Source organism: Dermacentor silvarum, chromosome 3, assembly GCF_013339745.2.
Source record: "Dermacentor silvarum isolate Dsil-2018 chromosome 3, BIME_Dsil_1.4, whole genome shotgun sequence".
Taxonomy (NCBI): Eukaryota; Metazoa; Arthropoda; class Arachnida; order Ixodida; family Ixodidae; genus Dermacentor; species Dermacentor silvarum.
In genome coordinates this window covers 11110984-11127958 of record NC_051156.1, presented here as the reverse complement: position 1 = coordinate 11127958, position 16975 = coordinate 11110984, and the positions used below count along the sequence as shown (strand labels likewise).

The 16975-nt window shown below is 50.9% G+C and overlaps 1 protein-coding gene across 1 annotated transcript in view; it reads right to left on the bottom strand.

The window, feature by feature from the left end:
• Nucleotides 1–16975, bottom strand: part of LOC119443723 (forkhead box protein E3-like) — a 52136-nt gene that overhangs the window by 3596 nt on the left and 31565 nt on the right. The window contains 1 exon segment of the mRNA XM_049663208.1: nt 15019–15488. Coding sequence (XP_049519165.1) covers nt 15019–15488 — 470 coding nt within the window.

Genomic DNA, 16975 nt, shown 5'->3' with positions numbered 1-16975 from the left:
CGAGCGTGAAGTAATGCAAAGCATTCTTGTTTGATGAGAAGAAAGGTTCTCAGGAATCGGTGGTAATTGTCTGGAAAGAAACAGCGACAGCACTTGTAACGTGTCTGTGAACTGGTGGTATGTGCTGCAGGAATGACTCAGTGGCTGTTGAAGGTTAAATGTTTTATATTAGTATCGGCGGGCTTCAGTCGTCTCAGCTGTATTACTACGTAAGACGAAAACGGTTAGACAGATAGTAAATGGTCAGACAGATACAAGGAAGCAATCGCTACTTCTGTAAGAATACCGGCGGGCTTTCTCGGGAAGCCGAGAACGGAAGGAAGCTCATCTCCGAGACTGTGCTGCCTTTGGGATCGACCCACGAAAACAGTTATACAGATCGCGGATCGTAGGAAAAGCTGTGCTAGACTTGTCAATAATGATTTGCATTAGAAGTCGACGAGGTAGACGAAGAAAAACGAGGTGATGTGGTAGCAGTTCTCGTTTTGCTGTAGCCCTGTTTTATGAATGCGCGTGTTTCAATGTTTTCTCACCGGCGTTATCAAAGCTCATTGAAACCGCTCTGACCTGTTGCACGAACTGGCCTTTCGTAAAACGCGTATTAATGGCATCCTACATGAGAAATCAAGATCAAGCGAAATATCAACAGATCAAAATAGGTGACAGTTCTAACTGAACGTGCATGTTTCAGTGTTATCGATTTAGGTGAATGATGGGCCGGAGCTGTGAAGAGCAGCGCAGGTAGTAAGTATGCTCAAGCACACCGCGTATGCGCACACCTAAACGACAGTTACTTTCTTCTGTGCGCTTAACGAATTCGGCACAGCGAAATGTACTGATCGGACAATCGTCAGGTGCTCCTTTTGCCAGCGGCGCCTTCTTCTTCTTCTTTCTGGGGTTTTATGTGCCAAAACCAGTTCTGATTATGAGGCACGCCGTAGTGGAGGGCTCCGGATTAATTTTGACCACCTGGGGTTCTTTAACGTGCACTAAAACGCAAGCACACGGGCGTTTTTGCATTTCGCCTCCATCGAAATGCAGCCGCCGCGGCCGGGATTCGATCCCGCGATCTCGTGCTCAGCAGCGCAACGCCTTAGCTGACTGAGCCACCCCGGCGGGTTGCCAGCGGCGCCAAAATCGGTCAACCATCGCTTGGCGGCAGTGGCGTTCGGGGGAATAGGGGCTCACGTTGCAGCGGGGCCTCCTCCTTACAGAATTTGTCGTGGGATCAAATACATGAATAATAACTGCATTGCCACTGTCATTGTGTGTGACATGCTGAAAACGAATTCTTGAACACTACGCACTGTCAAGACAAGTAAAACAAGTATTTTTGCAGAAAAGAATATAATCGTATGTCCCAAAAATTGCGGCAGAAATAACTGATATTAATGCTTCCGTGATTTTAGTCTATTAAATAAGTAAAGAAAATACCAGTAATGTATCAAAGAATAAAGAAACTTTAGAACTATATCAGTTAGAAACCAGCAAAGCAGTGCATGCCGCTGATACGGAAAGCCTAAAGACCATGAAATAAACAAGTTGAGAACAAATATTTTAATGAATCTTCGTCATTCGAGAACCTTGCTAACATTTTGGTACATATGCAACGGCCAGGGAAAAATCTCAATGACACTGTCTTTCGTCCCAATGTATTGCGCAGGAGCAGCTGTCACCGGTCATGTATTGTAATTGCACCGAAATTCTAGTTGCAACAGCGAGCACATATAAAGAGCAGTAGTTCTGCAAAATATACATTAGAAAGGCCAAGATACAATGGAATATACAAATGCGAAGAAGATACAGCTTGATAAAGGCCAGAAAAGTGTCACTGGAAACAAACTTCACTGCATGTATACACAAAACCTCACATCAAGATATTGTCACGTAGTAGTGACGGTAAAGCAAACAGTCGTAAAACTGTGTATGAAGAAACTGGTTGTTTATTGGGCGAACCTGTGCCCACAAAAGCAAGCTACACTCAAAGCACAACGATAGCTGACGAACACAGTCGGCGATCGTCGAAAAACTGATCAGTGGCGAAACGCGTCGGCTTTTATACCTGAGTCATCGAAGGTTCCAGGTTAATCCCTGATGCCCGCGTATCTTCCAGAAAGTTCTAGACAATTCGCGTCGGTCGTACAATCAGATAACATAGGCGTCGGTGAAAACAGGCAAAGGAAAGAAGCATCGATAACGTTCTAGAAACTTCCGATACAGGCGCGTCCTGCGCCGAGCGATAACGTTTAACATTTGTTTGGCGGTGGAAAGCGGCCACCGGTGAAAGATAAACATGTATACGTGTCAATACCCTCCCCTTAAAAAGCATCGTCCCGATGCTACAAACACGAAAGCGAAAACAAAACTACGCGTACAGAAAGGGACAATGATAACAATTAGCAGCAAAGGACCTAAGTTCGTCAGCGGGCATAGAAAGGCTTCAGACGCACCACGTGGATGACTTCAGGTCGTGCGCGGCGCCGCTGTGATTTCGAAATACCGTCTGGCACGACCTCATAGTCCAGTGCGCCAATACGTCGGATGATCTTACATGGTCCGAAATAGCGACGTAAGAGTTTCTCGCTAAGTCCTCGTCGGACTTATCGTAGTCCAGACCCAAACAAGGTCTCCGGGCTGGGGGTACTCGACGTAGCGTCGTCGAAGATTGTAGTGTTCTCTGCTGGTTCTTGATGCGCAGGCGGGCGAGCTGTCGACCTTCTTCGGCACGCTGCAAATAGGTGGCAACGTCGAGATTTTCTCCGTCGGAGACATCCGGTAGCATGGCGTCAAGCGTCGTTGCCGGTTTCCTTCCGTAGACCAGGTTGAACGGCGCCATGTGCGTCGTTTCTTGCGTGGCCGTGTTGTATGCGAAGGTCGCGTACGGAAGGATGGCATCCCACGTCTTGTGTTCGACGTCGACGTACATTGCTAGCATGTCGGCGATGGTCTTATTTAGGCGCTTGGTGAGGCCATTCGTCTGCGGGTGGTAGGCGGTGGTCCGGCGATGGATTGTCTGGCTGTAGCGCAGGATGGCTTGAGTTAGTTCAGCCGTGAAGGCCGTACCTCTGTCGGTGATGAGGACTTCTGGGGCACCGTGATGCAGGAGGATGTTCTCAACGAAGAATCGGGCTACCTCGGCAGCACTGCCGTTGGGCAAGGCTTTGGTTTCGGCGTAGCGGGTGAGGTAGTCCGTAGCTACGACGATCCATTTATTCCAGGACGTCGACGTCGGAAAAGGCCCCAGTAAGTCCATCCCGATCTGCTGGAACGGTCGGCGAGGTGGCTCGATCGGCTGTAGAAGTCCGGCTGGCCTTGTCGGCGGTGTTTTGCGTCGCTGACAGTCTCGGCATGTCCTTACGTAATGAGCGACGTCGGCAGAGAGGCGAGGCCAGTAGTATTTTTCTTGTATCCTCGCGAGCGTGCGGGAAACACCGAGGTGTCCAGCCGTTGGGTCGTCATGGAGAGCTTGCAGAACCTCTGGACGCAATGCTGAGGGTACCACGAGGAGGAAGTTGGCTCGGAGAGGCGAGAAGTTCTTCTTTAGAAGAATGTCGTTTTGCAAGAAAAACGACGCCAATCCTCGCCTGAACACCTTCGGCACAATGACGGTCTTGCCTTCCAGGTAGTCTACAAGGATCCTTAGTTCCGGGTCGGCTCGCTGTTCGGCGAATTCGTCGGCACTGATGGGTCCCAAGAAAGTGTCGTCATCCTGGTCGTCCTGTGGCGGCGGTTCGATGGGGGCGCGAGACAAGCAGTTGGCGTCAGAGTGCTTTCGCCCGGACTTGTAAACGACGGTGATGTCGAATGCTTGAAGTCTCAGACTCCATCGTGCGAGGCGACCTGAAGGATTCTTCAAGTTAGCTAGCCAACACAAGGCGTGGTGGTCGCTCACAACTTTAAAGGGCCTGCCATAGAGGTAGGGGCAATACTTTGATGTAGCCCAGATGATGGCGAGGCACTCCTTTTCTGTTGTAGAATAATTTGCTTCCGCCTTCGATAGCGACCGGCTAGCGTAACTTACAACCCTTTCTAGTCCGTCAGTCCTCTGCACAGCACAGCGCCGAGTCCTACGCTGCTTGCGTCGGTGTGGAATTCGGTTTCGGCGTTTTCGGCGAAATGCGCAAGTATTGGCGGCGATTTCAGGCGTTGCTTCAGTTCTTCAAATGCTTCGACTTGCGGCGTCTGCCACTTGAACTCGACGTCGGCCTTCGTGAGATACGTCAGTGTCTCAGCGATCCGTAACAAATTCTTAACGAAGCGCCTGTAATTGGTGCACAGTCTAAGAAATCTACGCACTGCCTTCTTGTCAGCGGGCGGAGGAAAGTTGGAGATGGCCGCAGTTTTCTGAGGGTAGGGGCGCACTCCAGACTTGTTGATGACGTGGCCCAAAAACAAGAGCCCCTCATATGCGAAGCGGCACTTTTCTGGCTTTAACGTGAGTCCGGAGGTTTTGATTGCTTGAAGAACTGTTTCAAGGCACCGCAGGTGTTCTTCGAAGCTTGAGGCGAGCACAACGACGTCGTCCAAATAGACCGAGGCAAGTCTGCCACTTCAAGCCTGCCAGTACTGTATCCATGACGCGCTGGAAAGTCGCAGGTGCCGAGCAAAGACTAAACGGCATGACCCTGAACTCGAACAGTCCGTCTAGTGTTATAAAGGCAGTCTTCTCCCGGTCCCTCTCGTCCACTTCGATTTGCCAGTAGCCGGTTTTGAGGTCCATCGACGAAAAATACTTTGCGTTGTAGAGTCGATCCAAGGCGTCGTCAATCCGTGGGAGGGGGTATACGTCCTTCTTCGTGATCTTGTTGAGGCGACGATAATCGACGCAGAAACGTAGGGTTCCATCCTTCTTCTTCACTAACACCACCGGGGACGCCGACGGACTCTTGGACGGCTGGATGATGTCGTCGCGTAGCATTTCGTCGACTTGTTGCCTTATGGCCTCGCGTTCGCGCGCCGAAACTCCGTACGGGCTCTGACGGAGTGGGCGGACATTTTCTTCGGTTATGATGCGGTGCTTGGCGACAGCGGTTTGTCGAACTTTTGACGACGACGAGAAGCAGTCTTTGTATTGCAGGAGCAGAGCTTTTAGTTCTTTCTTATGCCTGGGAAGGTTCTGATTGACGTCGAAAGTTGGTTCAGATACTATAGTCGTCGTTGCAGGTGCACTGGGATCCGTGAAGGCGAAAGCACTGCTGGATTGTACTATTTCGTCGATGTAGGCGACAGTGGTGCCTTTGTTAATGTGCTTGTATTCGGGGCTGAAGTTCGTGAGCATCACCCTTGCTTTCTCTGCACGTACCTCAGCTATGCCTCTAGCGACGCAAATTTCACGGTCGAGCAGTAAGTGATGATCGCCCTCGATGACGCCCTCCATGTCTGCAGGCACTTCGGTACCGACGGAAATCATTACGCTGGAGCGAGGCGGAACGATGACTTGTTCTTCAAGCACATTCAAGGCATGGTAACTTATTTTTGTATCCGGTGGTATCGCGTTGTGCGTTCAAAGCATTATCAACTTGGACCTTAAGTCGATGACTGCACCGTGTTGATTTAGAAAGTCCATGCCTAGGATGACATCCCTGCAGGATTACCAAGCTCGCCGGGTAAGTGCGGTTGTTTACCGTGACTCGCGCTGTGCAGATTCCAGTCGGCGTTATTAGGTGGCCTCCCGCTGTCCGGATATCGGGTCCTTGCCAGACTGTTTTCACCTTCTTGAACTTGGCGGCGAACGGGCCACTGAGGACGGAATAGTCGGCTCCAGTGTCGACGAGAGCGGTGACGTCATGACCATCTATTAGCACGTCTGAATCGGTAGACCGTCGTCTGGCGTTGCGGTTATGTCGTGGCGTCGGATCACGGCTGCGTCGGCTTGCTCCGCTGCTGCTAACGTCGCGTCGGCAGGTCTTCTTTCGACGGCGAAGTGTTGTCGTCAAGGCTCTTGCCAGGCGGCGTGCTGATAATTCGTCGTGATGATTCGCGAATCTTCTTCGTCGGCGGAGGAGGATCTTCGGAATTGCGTCGTACAGCAACCGCACCTCCATCGGTTGCTGCCTTTAGTTTCCCGTATAGGGGCTCACGGACCGGCCCCGGGCTGGGCCAGTGTATGGTCGGCGCTGCGGCGACAGGTAACGTCCTGGTGACGGCGAGCGTGAGGGTCGTCGTGGTTGCCACCGGGCTCCGGCGAGGTAGTCAGCGATGTCGCGTGGTCGATCGCCAAGCTGTGGACATGGCGTGTTGACGGCGAACCCTCGTAGGCCCATCTGTATGGGCATCGGCGGTAGACATGGACGGCTTCCCCGCAGTGATAGCAGAGCGTCGGTGGTCGGGGGTGCGCCAAATGTCCGTCTTCCTCTGGTAGCTGCGCTGGGCGACGGGCTGGCGTGCTGGCGGCGGTGGACTGATGGAACTGCGGCGTTACGGGGCCCTGGCGGGAGCGCGGAGGGGGGCCTAGACGACGGGCGACGGCGGCGTAGGTCATCGCTTGCGGCTGTGGTTGAGGCGATGCCGGAACTTCTGGCACCTCCAGTGACCGCTGAATCTCTTCTTTAACTATGTCAGCGATCGAAGTCACCTGAGACTGCGACCTTGGGAATAATTTCTGCAGCTCTTCCCGTACAACCGCTCTGATCGTCTCGCGCAGGTTGTCGGCGCCTAGCGCTTGAGCTTCGGCGTAGTTTGTCAGTGCACGGCGGTTGTATTGCCTGGCTCGCATTTCAAGCGTCTTCTCGATCGTTGCGGCCTCCGAAACAAATTCTGCCACCGTCTTGGGCGGATTGCGCATCAATCCGGTGAATAGATGCTCTTTGACGCCCCGCATCAAAAACCGAACTTTCTTTTCCTCGGACATATCGGGGTCGGCGTGGCGGAAGAGGCGAGTCATCTCCTCCGTGAAGATCGCGATGTTCTCGTTCGGCAATTGCACTCTGGTTTCTAATAAAACTTCGGCCCTTTCCTTTCGCACGACATTCAGTGAAGGTCCTCACGAAGTTCTCACGAAATAGGTCCCACGTCACCAGGGTGGTCTCTCTGTTCTCAAACCAGGTCCGAGCTAGCGTCATCCAACGAAAAATAGACATGGCGCAGCTTGTCGTCATCGCTCCATTTGTTGAACGTCTCGGTCCTCTCATATGTCTCCAGCCAGGTTTCAGGGTCTTCAGCCGATGATCCACGAAAGGTCGGTGGCTCCCGAGGTTGTTGCAGCAGGATGGGGGACGCTGGTGCTGCCATTCTGGTCGTTGACTTGGCCTTGATTGCAGTGGTCTTTTCGGGAAGAAGTCCGTACTCCGGCAGAAGTCCTTGCTGCCTACGGCTAGCTCGCTGGTCCTTGGTGACGTTGGTCTCGTCCTCCGGTTTCGGGCTTGGGTCGCGGCTTTGCAGGGGCGTTCGGTGCATGAACGAACTAGCACCTCCACCAGATGTCACGTAGTAGTGACGGTAAAGAAAACAGTCGTAAAACTGTATATGACGAAACTGGTTGTTTATTGGGCGAACCTGTGCCCACAAAAGCAAGCTACACTCAAAGCACAACGATAGCGGCGAACACAGTCGGCGATCGTCGAAAAACTGATCAGCGGCGAAACGCGTCGGCTTTTATACCTGAGTCATCGAAGGTTCCAGATTAATCCCTGATGCCCGCGTGTCTTCCAGAAAGTTCTAGACAATTCGCGTCGGTCATACAATCAGATAACATAAGCGTCGGTGAAAACAGGCAACGGAAAGAAGCATCGATAACGTTCTAGAAACTTCCGATACAGGCGCGCCTTGCGCCGAGCGATGGCGTTTAACATTTGTTAGCCGGTGGAAAGCGGCCACCGGTGAAAGATAAACATGTATACGTGTCAATATGTAAATATACGTATAAGTCTCCAATAAATCTACGTATCTAAACAAAAGTCACTGCATGCGTCCAACAAGGCCGATAAACAAGTTGCGCAATCACAGAGAGTAAACTTTACGCGTGGAAATAGAGACGCTCCAGGCAAGAACAAAACTATGATCACAGAAATCGTGATATGACTACAGAAATCGTGATAGAAACCGGCAACTTATGGGTGTCGTGGCCTATTACTTTCTGCAAAAGAAGAAGTAGCGAAATGAAACTTTCACTATGTGACAATTCGCTGCGCCGCGAATTTTATTCTTTTTTTTCTTTTGCGGAGCGGGGGCACCAAAATGAAAAAAAAAACGCAAAGCAAAGCATGTTGTCCAGAATAGAATGCTACTTTTGGCATCTAATGTGGCTACCGAAAGAGAATAGCTCAAAACGTGCGCCGCTTGGTCCATACAAAAGACTTTCCGGAGAGGTTCCGATAAGATCGAAGGGAAGGTGGTGATGCCCTCAAGCGAACGCATTGAGTTAACCAGGTCCAGTTACATGCAGCATGCAATTGCTATATGCAACTTACATGTCGGGCACGATGCGTTTGCAGGCACCTTAGCTAGATGGCGCCACCATACTGGCGGAGGCTCGGGATCGCACTGTTTGCGCGCGTCGTCTGCATCGCATCTTGTCGTCTGCGCCTGCCTATATACATATATAGGGCGCGTTTACAGGGCATTTTCCCGCTGCCTGATAGCAAGCGCTTGCGTGGCTAAGTGGTAAAGTATCCCACTCCCGCACAGCGGGCCTGGGTTCGCTCCCGGCGGGGACCAGGTACTTTTTACAGCGTAAGCTGTTATGTGCTCATTCCAATAGCCGTTTCGGGTTGCGATGACGCCGCCGCCGCCCCGTAGCCGCTATCGCATGCGAATGAAAGTACCAGCTCTCCGCCGGGATCGGAACCCAGTCCCGATGTGCGGGAGGCGGATACTCTACCACGGAGCCATGCAAGCGCTTGCTATCCGAGAGTGGGCACGCGCCTATAAACGTGCCCTATGGAGGCGTGCAGGCGCAGGCATCGGCGATGGAACGCGTAAGCTTGCGCGCGCGATGGCGTCCCAAGCAGGCCGCGTCGGGCGCGTTGCAATGGGAGCGAATCTGACAGCTGTAGTTGCATTTTCGGCCGCTTGGCTGGCTGAACGGCGCTAGCCATCAGCGATGGAACGCGTCGGCTTGCACGCGCGACGGCGTCCTAAGCGCGTTCCTGATGCATTGACTCAAATTACTAGGTAGTACTGTCGAAACGCTCGTCTAGCTTACACTGTGACTGTGCTGCGTGTGCCGCGCAGGCCTGGAATTTTTTTCGCATTTCCAGCGATAGCGGTTACGGCTACCAGCGGCGGCGGTGGAAGCGGTGGCGGAAACCATCGCGAACCGAAACGGCTATTGGAATGCGCCCATAACAGCTTACGCTGCAAAACTAACGCGCACCGAAGTGCGCCGCGCGGTGGTTGGGGAAACTTGAGAAAAACGCATGCGCTCTGGCTGGCTCTGGCAGCCTGCGGGTAGCGAGAACAAGATTGAAGAGGCTCAATGTGTCCTTGCGAATAGATGTGAAAGCAGAAAGAAAGAAATAAGAATGTACCAGTAGTTACCTTTGTTTAGTGTCTTGACATGGACGCTTTGGCGCTGGCGAAAAAAATATTATTTTCAGCGAAATGACGGCACAAATGAATCATCACAACGCTTCGTCTCTTCGGACCTCGCTGCGTGCTTTGTCAACCTGTCTGATAGTGTGTTCATTTGGTTTGTCTCGTGTATGCTCCGATGTGCGACTTTAGAAAAGTCAATGCACCTTTGGCGTCCGAACTTTGAGAACTTTATCGCCATAAAGTTTCGGAATTGAAATCCATGCCCTCCTTAATTTCCGCGAGATGCCGCGATGAGCCCGATCGCCATCAAAACTTCCTTGAAACTTTGTACGCGGATGGGGCTCCTTGAGGTATGTGAATCGAGATGTATGATCGTTGCCACGAAATTCAGCCCGTGTTGGCAATGTTCGCGCCGAAATGTATTTTCGAGCGTGAAAAAGCCATTGCAGACAAAATCCAGAATTATTGCCGGCGCCGGTGGTCATTTTGGTCGGTGGTGCATATGACAGCACGTTAAAATTTCCGCGGGGGGGGGGGGGGGGTCTGCAGCCCCATAAGCCCCCATCCCCCCCCCCCCCCTCGGCCGGAATACGCCCCTGTTTGGCAGTAGAGCCGGCGATGAGTGAGTTGACCAGGTGGCTGAGCCGCCTGTGTAGCGGAACCGCTGTCAGGAAGAGTGGTCAGTCGCTTTGCTACTCGAAAGTGCGAGGATGCCAGAGGTTCGGGTTCGTTGGCCTCCCTGTAGACGTAGGTCAGGGGTTTAGAGTTGATAACAGCTTCGATTTCAATTAGTGTTGTCGTGAGCTCCTCGAAGTTACAGTAGCTGTTTCCCAAGGCCTTCTTCAATTATGTTTTCATGGACCGAACCATATTTTCCCAGAATCCGCCCCACCATGCGGCTTTCTCAGCTAGAAGTTGCCAGCGATCTACTGGCTTGTGAAGAAGTTCTGAATGTCTTCTCCTCGTATTATTGTCCACAGGCGCTTTAGATCCTTAGAAGCTCGCTTTAATGTCTTGGCGTTGTCAGAAAAGATGACTCGAAAGACTCCTCTTCTCGAGATAAATCTTCGGAACGCCATCAGTAAGCTTGAGGTGGACATGTCGGTCACCAGTTCAAGGTGTACTGCGCGAGTCACTGCACACGTCGAAATAACGATGCAAGACTTTCGGCTATTTCCTTGATCTTTTGTGTTCAGTGATCCAGCAAAGTTTACACCTGTAGCATCAAAGGGTGGCGCTTGTGTTACCCTTGCACGAGGCAGAGGAGCGACTGGCTCAGCAGCAGCGCGACTGCTAAAAGAGTTGCAAGTCACAAATTTCATTAGCACCTGTTTGAACATTTGCCTTTCCCGCACGATCCAGTACTGTTCCCTCAGCTCGGTAAGAGTCTCCAGTGCGCCAGCATGTAGGATACGGCGGTGGGTTGCGCTGATCGTTAGCTCTGTGCAGGGATGTCTCGACGGAGGGATAATAGATGCTTAACGTTGTACGACAACTCGGCTGCATTGAGTCCTTCCTCCCGCTCTCAGCACTCCATCGTCGTCACAGATGACGCTGAGATCACGTATCGGGGAATTGCTTGGTATGCGTGTCGAGTGGCTTGGGAGGCCTTGAATTTATGTTGGAAAGCGTCGGGGGGAATTGTGCTTGAAGGATCAAACAAGTGTATGCATTTTGAATTTCCTCTGTCGTAAGAGGTCCCTCGTATTTCTGGCTGGGGTGCCTGGAGTAGTGGCAAAATTGTAAAACTCAGGCTGTTACTTGAACAGATTAGAGAGGGAGCTGTGTTTTTGCAGAGGCAAGACACATTCCTTTGCAGTTACGTTTTGAACGCAAATGGTTCTTCTTTCCTCCTGATGGTCATGTCAGTGATGCCTTCATGTAGGGGCTCCGGAACCGGGGGCGCAGTGGGGGCAGTCACCCTCACCGGTTCTAAACCAGGGGGGGGGGGGCATGCCCCCACACTCAAAGCTGTTCCGACCGCCCCCCCCTACCCCCAATCTTCTCCCCTCCCATGACCAGTGAGGCTGTTGCATGTTAAGTCTGCACTCCACGGGCGACAAGACGCCACAGGCCAATTAGACGTGAAAGACAAACCATGTGTAGAATGTGCCACCGGCAGGCTATACCGCGTTGGAGCCTCCGCTGCGGATGAATGGACAGATGGATGCTAGGAGCGTCCCCTTTGGAAAGAGGAGGTAGGGGTAGTGGTTTGTGTCACCGCGCTCTTGTTATTATATTGCCTAATTCCCTACCGGTCTTTAAAACACACGAAGAATGTCCCTCACCAAACTTTCTGAACCCCTATTGGGAACTGAGTTTTTGTACGCCTTCGTTGTTTGTCGTTTCCATACTTCCACCAATCTTCCAATCGACTCTTACTAATCTATATTGCGGACATGTTTACTTTCCCCCTGCTATTGCTGAACCCAAGAGCTTCAAGGAGGCCAGAGGTGCCTAAATCGACGTCCGGGCAGATATCTTCAAATTCTAATAAAACATGGTCCAACGTTTCCCTAGCTTTGCCGCAACATGCACATGCTTCTTCTTCCTCGTTGTATCTCGCTTTATAAGTGCGCCTTCTAAGGCATCCTGATCTCGCTTCGAAAAGTAAAGTGCTTCCCTTTAAGTTATCATCAATTGTTTCGTTCCTGATTTCTTTTTTCTCTCTTAAGTAGTTAGTCATAGCAGGTTTCTTTTCCGCTGCCGCCACCCATGAGATTATCTGAGCCTCTTTGACTTTCCTCTCGACGTTCTTTGTTGCCATGTTGCTCACCATACCAGTCGCATACTTGCTGGTAAGCGTCCTAGTTCTTTTCTTCCACGGTGAACCAATGTTTTACGGCGAAGCTGTTTATGGCTACGCTTCTGTGCATTTTTCGTGTGCGTGTGCAAAAGTGTGGGCCGATCCTGGTGATGGCGCAGAAAGGGCCCAAGCGGAATGGCACATACCCCTGTGGACTCCGGGTGTTGGGCTCCGAGACCTGTAGCGCGCCCTTAAACTACCTTTGCCACACCTGGGAATTCTCAAGGGTTCCCAGGTGTGGATCTTGGCCCAAAAGGCCGACCTGAGTCTGCCATGTCTACGTTCACACCGATCTCTCTTTGTTGGCCTTCAACCGCTTGCTTGCCTCGTTTGCTGCCGCTCTGCTGGGGCAGTGGCACCGTCGCGCGTCTATATAAGACAAGGTGCCGTTCTCCACTTTGAATTTCACTTCTCTTCATTCGTCGTAATGGCGAGGCCGCGTGCAGTGCGCACTCCCGGCGACGATTGCGTTCTTGTCTCCGTTCCTGCCGTCGCTCTACGTAGGCGCGTTGCTCCTCGGGAAAGCGGACTATGCGCGGCCTCCCCTTTCTGTGTCACCTCTGTGCCGTGTGCTAAACAGCTTCGCTGGTCATCCCCCTTACAGAGTGTAATGGCTCATGATTTTTGCTTTACAAATATCTGAACACTCTCCAGCCCATTTATTTTCTTCCATATTTCTCAGTCGTTCTTCATAATCACTGTTACTACCGAAACGCTCCCTGTCAGCGATCGTTAATGTCACGATGAAGTACTTCGCTTCACTGCTCCTAGATGGCGGTGCCATTTCTGTCAAGAACATAGAGTGAATATAACCGCCTCTAGAGGAAAAGCTCCCCATAGTGCCCATGTATAGAAATCAGGTATCACAAGCGCACTGTCATGTTGCTACCCTACGCAGGCGCTCAAGCGCAGAAAACGAGATGCAATTCAGGCGCGGCACGCAATTAACGCGATCCCGAGCCTCAGTCAGTATGGTAGCGCCATCTAGTTAAGGCGCCAGCAAACGCAGCCTTTGACGCAGCCTTTGAGGCACCTAAATTTTAAATGAAAATTTTCTAAATAACCATCCGATCTTTCTGAAAAATATACGGAATGAACTTCAAACGTCTTCCGTGCCTACGTGCTACGTGTAAGTGCTTGCTTTTGCATAATATTTTGAATATCTTTGGTGCTACAAAAATGAGTCATAGCAACATGGTGGCGCCTTTGCGGTTCCCACTTTTTTCTCCCAGCTTTTCCTCTAGGATTAGTATACAGCTCTATGGTCAAGCAAACATATTATTCTCGTTGGCGCCGAACGTCACATCCGTTGAGCTCAGACCAACAAGACCAGGTCTGGGCCGTCCAGCTAGCCGAGGCAGCCGCTGAGACCCAGGGGATCTCGGCCGTCTGCTCGGTGGAGGGAGGCTGCGTCCACCCTCGTGAATTGCTGGCACCAATAAAAGTTGAATCTCTCTCTCTCTCTCTCCATTGCTTCGGCTGCACGAAACATACTCTGGTATAGCCCCACTTAGCTATGGCACTCGCTTGCCAAGGTGGCCAATGAGTATAGAGGCATGACGACGACTGTATAACGCCCACGCAGTGACGACGATGAAATGACGGAGAAGGAATGACGTCAATGAATCGAAAAAATCCGTGGGATGAGCACGACGACATAACGACAATGGCGTGACGTTACGTACTGATGACAATGGTATAACGATGGCGGGACGACGGTGGCATGATGAGAGATTAAAGTTAGAATGGCGATGATGGAACGACCGCGATGGCATCATGATGGCGGTATGACATCGAACTCGTGATGACGACTGTATGAGAACAACTCAATAACGACCATGGCATGACACCGGTATGAGGACAATGTGATGGCGACGAGTGCGGGGCGACAACGGCGTGACGACGACTGTATGGTGAGGATGGCTTGACGTAATGACGATGGCATGACGAGTACCGGGTGACAAACTACAGTGGCCTGACGAGAGTCGGATGAAAAACTTGGAATGACGAGCATGCAATGACAACGAAGGCATAAAAACTACGAGCACATAGCCAAAACTATTAGACAACTTGGGTCACTGAGCCGGCGTAGAAGGCGTGAAAACGACTGCACGACACGTGTCGGATCACGAAGCTGGAATGACGGCGATGGAACGACCATGACGGTATCACGACCACGAGCACATACCTATTGAACCAAGCTGGTAGACAACTTGGGCCACTGTGTTGGTGTAAAATATTAGATAGATAGATAGATAGATAGATAGGCTCAATACGGCTGAAGTAGGTGATCGCATTAATAAAACAAATGTTCCTATGCCACACATTGAATGCACGTTAAGGAACCCGTGATGCTAAAAACCATGCAAACCAATCACTCACTCAATGTATAGCTTTTCCTTTTTGATTTTTTGCTGCCTACGGGAAGACATGTCTTCCCAGTACACCTGCATAGCGTTGGTCAGCAAGGTGACTACAAAATATGCTCACGAACCGCCATCGTTTGCAATCATCGTGTATAACCCAATATTCTATATACGCAACCACTCAGCGCACTATAGTTGTCTCACTACATACCCTCCGTAGCGAGAACGAGCACGGCGAGTTACAGTCAAAGTTTCTAATCACAGTGCGCAGAAAGACAACCTCCCATGCATGAAATGAAAAGTGATAAGGTCTGCTTGGCCACGTGCATGTTTCACTAAGAGAAAGTCAAGAAGCTGAAAAAGGCAACGCACCTTAACGAAGCATTCATTCAGGCTGAGGTTGTGGCGAATGGAGTTCTGCCATCCGCGTTGTTCCTTCTTAAAGTATGGAAACCGCGCCATGATGGCTTTGTAGATTTCGCTCAATGTAAGCTTTCCGTCTGGCGCTTCCTTTAGGACCATGTCGATGAGAGCAACGTACGAGTATGGGGGCTTGGTCAGTGGCGGAGATTCCCCGCCTGTGCCAAGCCCTGCCACTGAAGACGTGGAAGTCCGCGAGCCCGTCGCGCACGGGTATGGCTCGACCACCGGCGGTGAGGGGGCAACCGAGCATTCCGGCTGCTCAGCGCCAGCGAGCGATAGCGTCGTTCTGCTCCCAGTGCCGCTGCTGGTAGCCACGTGAGTGCCAACATTGTCTGCCTCAGTGCCACCGGTGAGCGTTCCCAGGTAGGAGCCATCTGTAACTGGCCTTGGTGCAAGCCAGGCGTCCCTGAATAATGCATCTGCAGAGAAGAGCATTGGCAATTTCAAAGCCAGGACATTACTGAAAACGTGTTACGACCTGAATGCTCGACCACCTTCGACTCCTTGCGAAAGATTGCATCTTTACAGCGCGACAAGAACAACTCTTCTGTCAGAATATGACTTAGTCACCATGAGGCTCAAGCATGGTCACAATATTTTCCGAGAAAATTGCACAATGACACCTTGGTCCCTCTTCAGGGAAATATAGAGCACTTCGTCAAAGCGGTAGTCACACCTGTTTCAGCTAATAGAGAGCGCGAAAAACTTTCGGGATCTGGACAGGCTGTCGGTAGAAAGAAGATTTAGCAATGTTCATTGCTAGAGCATTCCCCATCGATATTCTATAAGATCAGAAAGGAGGTATGAGGGATTGAAATGGGGATGTCACCAAGCTTAGAAAGGTTAGCACTGCCCACGAATTTACAGAAGTCTGTAAGAAGCTTGTGATAATTCTGGTAAATACCAATTGGACCATGAATGCCCACCGGATACCCAGTCGACAATTACTCGACATTCGAATGTCAAGTAATTGTGGAATGTCCGCATGTTCTAGGTCTCTATTACGGTGGTTCCACAAGCTCCGAACAAATGTGACACGGTGAGTGATGCTTATTTCTTGCTTGATTGCAAAAAAAAGAAAAGAAAGAACTCCACCATTCAACTAGATTACCTGATGCTACTTATACGAGCTCCGGTTGAAGCTCAGTTTGCTAGATTTGTTCAGTTTGCTAGCTCAGTTGATAGATTATTCTGCAACATTCGCCCTGCGTCGGATGTACTATGGACCTCCGTAGGATATTAGGGTGAACAGAATGAGCTGCGGTTCAGCAAAGCTCCGGTGGACGAAGTCGAATATTCGGATGTACCAGGGACGTATACAACCAGCTGTTTACTCTTCGAGAATATTCGCAGGATAACGGTAGGGTACATTGGTAAGGAGGATGAGAAAGATGACTATACAAGAAAACAGTTTTGATAAGTCGTGGAGGAAGAAATGAGAATAAACAGGCATGGTTACCATACGGCTAACTAGTATTGGTGCCGTTACAAATTTGGCGCAGTCTACTGCACGATCCTGAGTTCATGGCCTGATGGACCCCTCCTAGTTACGAAGCATAGTGTGTGTGAACGTCCCGGCCACTGATATGGATGGTGTCAAGCTTGTGACCGGCGCATACTGTGTCTGTGGTGGAAATAAGAAAAGACGACCTGTTAGCTGGAACTTGGTTGTTTTCCTAAACCACGCATACACGCTTTCCGGCGACTCCGCAGCGATAAGTACTCTCAAGATAAATAGCAGTGACCACGAACATGAAGTGGCCATCTTGTGGCGGCTATCGTTTATATAGGGAGCATAGCGACGCGAAAGTACGAGGAAATGAGCTAAAGAAGGCAGAAGGAGTTTCCCACGAAAAAAACAAAGGGTGTTTTCAGAACAAAATATATTTTGCGAGATGTGATTCAT